The sequence below is a fragment of the Callospermophilus lateralis genome, chromosome 16 (assembly GCF_048772815.1).
Source record: "Callospermophilus lateralis isolate mCalLat2 chromosome 16, mCalLat2.hap1, whole genome shotgun sequence".
In the NCBI taxonomy this organism is placed as follows: domain Eukaryota; kingdom Metazoa; phylum Chordata; class Mammalia; order Rodentia; family Sciuridae; genus Callospermophilus; species Callospermophilus lateralis.
Genome location: NC_135320.1, coordinates 19,486,800 through 19,495,279, shown reverse-complemented (window position 1 = coordinate 19,495,279; position 8,480 = coordinate 19,486,800). Strand labels below are relative to the sequence as shown.

At 37.3% G+C, this 8,480-nt stretch overlaps 1 protein-coding gene and 1 non-coding gene across 2 annotated transcripts; both read left to right on the top strand.

Moving 5' to 3' along the window:
- Window positions 1-2,003: 2,003 nt before the first annotated feature.
- Window positions 2,004-3,376, top strand: Rps20 (ribosomal protein S20). Its single transcript, XM_076836205.1, has 4 exons — window positions 2,004-2,187; window positions 2,453-2,552; window positions 2,785-2,858; window positions 3,157-3,376. Exons 1-4 carry the CDS (start codon window positions 2,185-2,187, stop codon window positions 3,337-3,339), a joined length of 360 nt encoding a protein of 119 aa, XP_076692320.1. The 5' UTR covers window positions 2,004-2,184; the 3' UTR covers window positions 3,340-3,376.
- On the top strand, window positions 2,647-2,714 carry LOC143382412 (small nucleolar RNA U54). Its single transcript, XR_013088972.1, has one exon. It is a non-coding gene; the product is annotated as a small nucleolar RNA U54 (small nucleolar RNA).
- Window positions 3,377-8,480: the final 5,104 nt, after the last annotated feature.

Below are 8,480 nucleotides of genomic sequence, written 5' to 3'. Positions count from 1 at the left end.
CATAATGGTCTTAGGAATATTTTAAAAGTTAAAATGAAATATATATTTAATTTATTGAATTTTTATACTGCTGGGAGAAATATGTTTGGGGGTACAATTTTCCCAGAGGGCAACTTACTTAATTTAATCTTACATATTTAAAAACTTATTCTTTGATTAAGTCATCCAGTGTATAAGAATATCTAGTAATTATGTGATGCCAAGGAGGAGCTAAAAGATTGATCTACAACACTGCAGATCAATGGGGCAGAGTAGTTGTGTCTTACAGGAGACATTTGACAATGTCTAGAGACATGTTTGATTATCACAACTGGAAGGAAGGGTTATCTAGTGATAGCTAGTGGGTAAGAGCCAGAGATGTTTCTAAACATCCTACAATACACAGGACAGCCCCCCCAAAACAAGGAACTATCCGCCTCAGAATGCCAATTGGGTTGAGATTGAGAAACCCTAATCTACCAGCATGTACCTTATGGTATTGTTTATAAGAATGAAAAATGGAAAAATGTCTGTAAATAGAAGACTGGTTCAACAAATGAAAGAATCATCTATATAATTCATGATGACACTGTCATGAAAAGAGATATTGCTCTAAGTATATTTATTCTGATAAACCATATGTGACTTGAACTGTCCATAGGGCAGGGGCCCATTTTTAAAAGATACATACATATCTACAGATGTAAACAGTGGTTATCTCAGAATGGTGGAATTCTGCATCCTTTTATTTTTTGCTACTGCTAATTTCTACTTTTTCCTTCAATACTTATTGAAGTAGCTCACATCTGTGTGAAACATGAATGTCACGGTACACTCTCTCTGAAGATCTACATTCAACTTTGGTAGTAAATACAGGAGTGGTTTTTCATATCCTAGGGAGCTAGGCAATTGCATTTTTGTCTATTTGTTGCAGATAAACATATCAATAAGTTAAAGCCTGAAGATGACAGCTTCTAGAATAAGGTTTTCAGATTTTTTTTGTGTGTGGCACATTTCTACCAATAGAATAGTTACAGCTAATAGTTTACATTAAAAAATATTGGAACTAGAAAGTATGCAAATTTTAACATTAAATTTATTGTTAAATTGCAGCAAACCCTAAAAATGTGTGTGTATGTGTGTGTGTATTTTTTTTTTTTTTTGACTCGAACAAAACAAAACCGAGTTATTACTCAGGTTAATTTTACCACCAAGCAAGTAAGTCAACGCTATTATTTGATGAAAGTTTCAGATGTAATTTACCCACAAGAAGCAGAAGAGGAAATGTGGAGAAAGAGCTCTGATGGGAGAGAGGTCAGGGCTGTGTCCCTCACCTGTTCGGTGGGTAGGAACAAATACTTCCTTTCGCTGGGAGTTTCACCTGTAAAGTAATCTGAGTTTATCTCCTCTCCCTTCTGTCCTGTATCTCAGCCCATCTCAGCCAGGGCTTGGTGCCTCAGGTCTGTAACCCTGGCCACTTGGGAGTCGGAGGCAGGAGGATCCCAACTTCAAGGCCAGCCTGGGAAACTTAGTGAGGTCCCTGCCTCAAGATAAAAACTTCAAAAGGGGTTGGGGCTACAACCAAGTGGCAGAGAGCCCCTGGGTTCCCCCCCTACCCCATACCACCCCACCCAAAGATCTGACTCGTCAGGCTCATTTTTCTAAACGCCGCGTCAGTTACTAACTCAGAAAAGTTACTAGTTCACACAACAGTGAGTTGGTTGGCTTTGTATCAGAAACAAAAATCTGCACTGCAGAAACCGCAGGGGTCGTTTGCACTTTTACCCGAGGGCGAGGGAGAACGCCCCAGAGGTAGTTTCTCAGGTTTCAGCGTCGCCCGTCATTTCTGCCAGGTGGCCAGAGGACGTGCGCAGATACGTGAGCCCGGACCCAACCTCGAGGGGCTTTGGCTCCTCCTGGACAGCAGGGGGCGTCCGCAGGCGCACTTTTCCCGCCAGCTCTACGGGTTCTCTAGCCCAGCTTCGTGCGGTCTCCTTTTCAGCGCGCGGAGCTATTCCGCTTCCGGGGCTTGAGAAACCCGGATGCAGGTGGTCTATAAAATCGCCACCCGAGCCTCATGCTTTCCTTTTAGCGAGCGACGCGGTTGTTGGTGCGGAGGAGGAGTCCTCTGCCCGCTTCTGCTCCTGACTCACCGCTGTTCACTCTTGCCGAGGAATAAGTCGGTCAGGAAGCTGCGCCGCAGCCATGGTGAGCCGAGGAACCGTGAAGCGCGGCTTTGGGCGCCAGTGGGACTCAGCCGTGGGCCGGTGGAATGCTGGAGTGGTTGCCGGGATCTAGGAGGCAGCGAAAGCCTGGTATCACTTGGCCGGCATAGGGCTTCTGCTGTGGTTGTGGGATCCGGGGATGTTACTGGTGAAACAATGGAGAAAATCTGAGGTTTGAGTGTTTTTTTTTTTTTGCTTTTTCTTTGCTTTTTCGTTAGTTTTTTTTTATCTCGTATGTGTGATAACAGGCATTTAAAGACACCGGAAAGACACCCGTGGAACCAGAAGTGGCAATTCATCGAATCAGAATTACCCTTACCAGCCGCAACGTGAAGTCGCTCGAGAAAGGTCGGTTGAATCGTTTGGGAGCGAGGCATTTGGAGGAAAAGCAATGTATTTGGTTTACTGTTCGACATTCGTTGCTTTTCGTACCTTAAACCGTTGGCGATGAGGAGATACCTACCGTGTTGAATTATGGTGATAGTTTTTATACGCTATTCTGAGCCAACTTAGATTGAAGTTTCTTAAACGGGTTTTAATTGATTTTAATGAACTGAGAGGTGCATGTATTTCCTTGTAGTGTGTGCTGATTTGATCAGAGGCGCCAAGGAAAAGAATCTCAAAGTGAAAGGACCTGTTCGCATGCCTACCAAGGTAAAATAAATAACAGGAAGTAGTTGTTATGGGTCCACAGATTCAAATAAAAACTGGTGGAATTAGGTTTGTAGCGTCTAGTGTTTGAAGTGACAGTCTTGGGGTACAGTCTGGTCCTTATCGACACAGACTGTAAGGGCGGGGTAAAGACAGTTGTATTTTTAAATAGTGGTATCTGGAAACGTGTCACTGTAAAGAAATAATGCCTTCTCAAATGCACAAGTCTACTTTCAAGTAGTAATTTGCCCGGACATCTCAGGGATATGCAAAAAACACTTGGTTTTGTCTTTTGTTGCAGACTTTGAGGATCACTACAAGAAAAACACCTTGTGGTGAAGGTTCCAAGACATGGGATAGGTTCCAGATGAGAATACACAAGCGACTCATTGACTTGCACAGCCCTTCTGAGATTGTTAAACAGATTACTTCCATCAGTATTGAACCAGGAGTGGAAGTCGAAGTCACCATTGCAGATGCCTAAGTCAACTGTTTTAATAAATTGATTTTCAGTTGCTAAATTCTGTTGGCTTTTGTTATTAATTTTACCTTGCTTTTCAGGTATCAAAACCATTTCCTAGAAACCACCAAACCAATGTATTTTTGCCCTTACTTAAATCTGAAAACTGAATTCCCCTAACTCTAGTGTATGAAACTGTATTGATTGTGCAGTTCTATGTAACATGGTGGCTGGCTATAGTGGGCAGGTAGTAAATTGGGAAAATGAAGAAATAATTTACAGTCCTAGCTTTGCTGGTTTGTTGGTACTTAATTTTCAAAATGTTTGGGAATTGATATTGGTTATATTTTGGGTTCCAGCATCTATGCTTATCAGTGGATATCCTTAAAAAAATCAAACCTTAAGCTGAAATTCCTATGAATATCCAACTGTGCTCAAAAGTAGACGTGTCTAAATAAATCTTTCAAACCAAACTTATTAGGGTTTCAAGTGAAATAAATCTGGAGCATATGTCATAAGTTACTAGACTTAAAAAATTCAGTTTTTTTAATATTTGTTTTTTTAGTTGTAGTCAGACATAATACCCTTGTTTTATTTATTTTTATGTGGTGCTGAGGATTGAACCCAGGGGCCCCTGTGTGCTAGGCGACCGCTGAGCCACAGTCCCAGCCCCCCCCCAAATTCAATATTTTTAAATGTGAATTTGAACTATAAAACTTTTTTTTTTTTTTTTGAGATTAGCTGCAATTTAGTGGATTTCAACAAATTATCAGCTTGAGGAATAGTCAAAACTGGACCATAACTATTTCTGGAAGTTATGAGATATGGTGTAGTTAGGTTCCTGAGGAAAGCAATGGCCCGGTTTTATTAGAAAACCTGAACTTGGTTAGCTCTCCTAGAGAAAGTTTGAAAAAGGATTCTCATTAATCAAAGACCAGGAATCAAGCCTACAGAGAGGTAGCCCAATTTTAAGCAGTATGGAGTGCTAGAGAGCTCAGGTCATTTTAAAAACTAAACTTGTTATGGAAGGTTCTCAAGTAGATAGAGACTTGGTTATATTTTTCTTGGTATTGGGGGTTGGACCTAGAGCCTGTTAGGCAGGCAGTACACCAGTGAGCTATACCCCCAGGCCTTTTGTAATTTTTAAGACAGGTACTCAGTAAATTGGCTGCTCTCTAACTGTGGTGTCTTGCCTCATCCTTGAATAGCTGGGATTAAAGGCATGTGCCACCGTGCCCAGCAGAAGCAGCTTTAACAATGTTCAGTATATTGCAACATAGAAAGTGATGAAATTTGTTCAGTCTCCTAAGAACTGATTAAAAAATTTAATTCCATGAAAACACTTAGCCACTTAGAGCCAAAGTAGAATGACAAATATTTCAGTGAATCCTAAGATAACAGTTTTACAGCTTCTATGGAGTTATGAGTTTTTAGCAGTTGAATTTCTTCACAAATAAGTGAAGGAGTTGGATTAAAGCTTTAGGTAATACTTCTGGAATCCTGTCAGTTAAAATACACCACTTAAAATGTTGGGAACTGCTGTTTCTCAAAACATTTAAAAATGCATACTTGGAAACAATCTCTGCAGGGGTTTGGAGTAAAAGAAAGGATGGGTTCAATTGTAATGATGCCTATTATATATAAATCTGGTTTCATTTTTTTTTTAATTGGTGCATTATGGTAAAGATGAGATTTGTTGTTACATACTGGTACATGCACACAATTTAACAATCTTTAGCCAGTATCATTCCCCACCTGCCTCTTGCTTCCCAACCTCTGGTCCCTTTTCTCTACTGATCTCCCTTTGGTTTCATGGGATCCTTGACCCCTCCAGATTTCTTTTTCCTCTCTAGTTTACACATTTGAGAGACAGCATATGACCTTTGATCTTCTGTTTGTCTTATTTAACATTAAAGTCTCTAGTTCTATCCATTTTACTATAAATGGCATATCATTTTTCCATGGATGCTCCGGGTTTTAGAACGTTATAGGTTTTTGTATGGAGGGGGAGTTAAAGGAAGGTTTAAAATGGAAACCTCTCTAATCAGTCACCTTAGGATTTAGAATACTGCTTTGCTTTTGTTTTAGAAATATGACCTAGCAATTACCATGGAAACTAAAACCACCGTGACTGTTCATTGCTGGATCAGACTTCTTAATCTGACGTCCTCAGAAGATCTGTGTGTGCTCTGGATGGAAAATGAATAGGAAGAAGATGCAAATGTGAAAAGCCCTGGTATGCAGTCAGATTGTTCCAAATTTAGTTATTTGGGTATAAGTTATTTGATGACTTAAGCCTTGGTTTTTATGTGCCAAATGAGGATACTAATAGTTATCTATATTAAAAGCATATATGCTATCTCGTCTCTGGGAGACATTTTGCAATTAAATCATGACTGGTTTTCTAAAGGCATGAATTTCTTGTACTTGGACCTTGGTTCCCATAGGACCCGGTGTACAAGCTGACAAGTGATATTGAGTTAAATTGTAAGTTTATTTTGAGATATGTATTTGAATCTCAATGACATGGTCTTTCTACCTACACTCTCCTTCACATAGAAGTGACGAAGCAGGCCCATCTCTATTAGAGAACCGTGTAAAACCAAAGTTTTATATTTTGAAAGTAATATGAGTTAAATTAATCTTTATTTCTTTCATCTTAGAATAGTATATTTCACTTTCATAGCAAATTAAATTCTCATAATGAGAGAATTGAATCCTACATTTTGTTCTCTAAACATTTATTTTTGATTTACATATTATGGTTATTTTTTTTTCATTCATTTAAAAAAATTCCACCTCCCAAAATATACTGTATTCTAGTTTACTACTTAGGTATAAAAACCTCTCTCTTTAAAACAATACAAATGATACAATATTTTTAAAAACAATACAAACTCAACAATGCTAAGCAAGTATTTTATAAATTAATTTTTGATTGTTTAGTCTTACATGTAATTATGAGTACAATGCAATCTGTGCATATAGTATGTAATGATTAAATCAGGGTGATCAGCATTTTCACCTCCTTAAACATTTATCATTTGTGTTGGGAACCTATGAATTCCTCTTTTACTTTGTAAAATATATAGTAAGTTGTGAACAGTAATCACTGTACTGTGCTGTAAAGTATTAGGAAAAGGAAAAAAGTATTAGAAGTATTGGCATTCCTCCTATGTAACTATTTTGGTATTAGTTATCCAACCTCCCTCCATCCTTTCCCTTCCAAACTTGTAGTGACCTCTATTCTACTCTACTATTAAATGAGCTTATCTGTGTGTGTATGGGGGTCTCTCTGTTGTCAGGACTTGTCTTGAATTCCTGGACTCAAGCAATCCTACATCAGCCTCTTGAGTAACTGGGATTGTAAGTTTCCATTACTGCCTTGTTTAAAATTAGCTTTCTTACTTCCACAAACAAGTGATAACATACAGTGTTTGTCTTTCTGTGCCTGACTTATTTAATATAATATCCTCCAGTTTCATCTATGTTACCACAAATGACAAAGAATTTCATTCTTTTTTATGGCTGAATAATAATCCTTGTGTATATATGCTTTAAATTTTTTTATAACTGGGAGATGTTTCTCATTCTTCCAATGAATGTTCTGTTGTATAACCAGCTTCCTCTTTAATGGACTTCAAGACATACCCAGTTTCATTGCTATTAAAAGCATTATTTCAATCAGTATTTTAATGTCTTTTCTCACCTGTACAACTATAGCTATAGGAAGTATTCCTGGAAGTTAAATTTTTGAATCATGGCTTACATTGTGAGAGTGTGTGTGTGTGTGTGTGTGTGTGTGTGTGTGTGTAGTGACCGATATGAAAAGAATTATTTAAGAACATTTAACAAGCATCTAAGTGTTGCACATATGAATGTTTTTCTGGAATGGTTTAAACAAACGTTTTTGGTCATAGGATATGGGACTTTTAAATTTTAAGTTATATTACCAAACTGTTTCCCTCAAATGACTGTGCCCCTTTATATTCCTATCAGGAGTAAAATAACATCATCTGATGTACAAAAGATACCTCATTATTTTAGCCCTGCCCTTTATTTATCAATTTTCTCTTTCTGGGACTCCTATTGACTGCATGACCTTCTAAAAGTCCTGTATTTCCCTTACCTTTCTTCCACATGTTCTTTTAGTTTTTTTTCATCGTACATTCTGTGAGACCTCCTTGACTAGTACTTCTATTGATTTCTTCTAGTACTTCTATTGTTTTATTTTCCAATTTGATAATCTTGGGTTGATTTTTTTTTTTTCAAATAAACACCCAAAGTAGAGAAAATAGTATAATGAACCCACTCACTCCACTTTAAGGATAGTCAACTACTAATACTGACCTTGTGTATAACTCTGCACACTCTTCTAAACAACCCTCAGATTATTTTGAAGCAAATTCCAGACATATTATTTCCAGATATATATATTTTACTATATATTAGTTTAGTATCTAAATCTAAAAAACAGAGCCTTAAAAAAAAAAAAAAGTTAGTGGTGTTAAGCATATTCAAATTGCAAAGGAACAGATCTCCAGAACTTTTTCAACTCATGAAACTGAAACTATCCCATTAAACACTAATTCCCTATTTTCCTTGCTCCTAACCCCTAGCAGCCACCATTTTACTTTCTGTTTGTATGAGTTTGACTGCTTTAAATGTTACAAAGGAGTGAAATCATGGAATATTTTTGTATGTGAATAACTTGACTTCACTTAACATAATGTCCTCAAGGTTCATCCATGTTGTACTGTGTAGCAGAGCTTTCTTTTTTAAGACTGAATAGTTTTCCATTGTATATATGTACATTTTTTAAATCAATTCTTCAGTTGGTAGAAATTTTGGTTGTTCATACCTCTTGGTTATTGAGAATAATGCTGCAGTGATTATGGGAATTCAGCTGTCTTTGAGATCCTGCTTTGAATTATTTGGGATATATATACCAAGTGAGATTATTGAATCAAATAGGTATTTCTATTTTTAATTTTTTCAGGAACTTTCATATTGTTTTCCAAAGTGCTACACCATTTTATATCCCTACCAAGGGTTCCAGTTTCTTCATATCCACACCAATACTTGATGTTTTATTTTGTTTTTATACTTATTATCCTAATGAGTATCTGATAATATCTTGTGGGGTTTTTTATTAGCTATTTTTT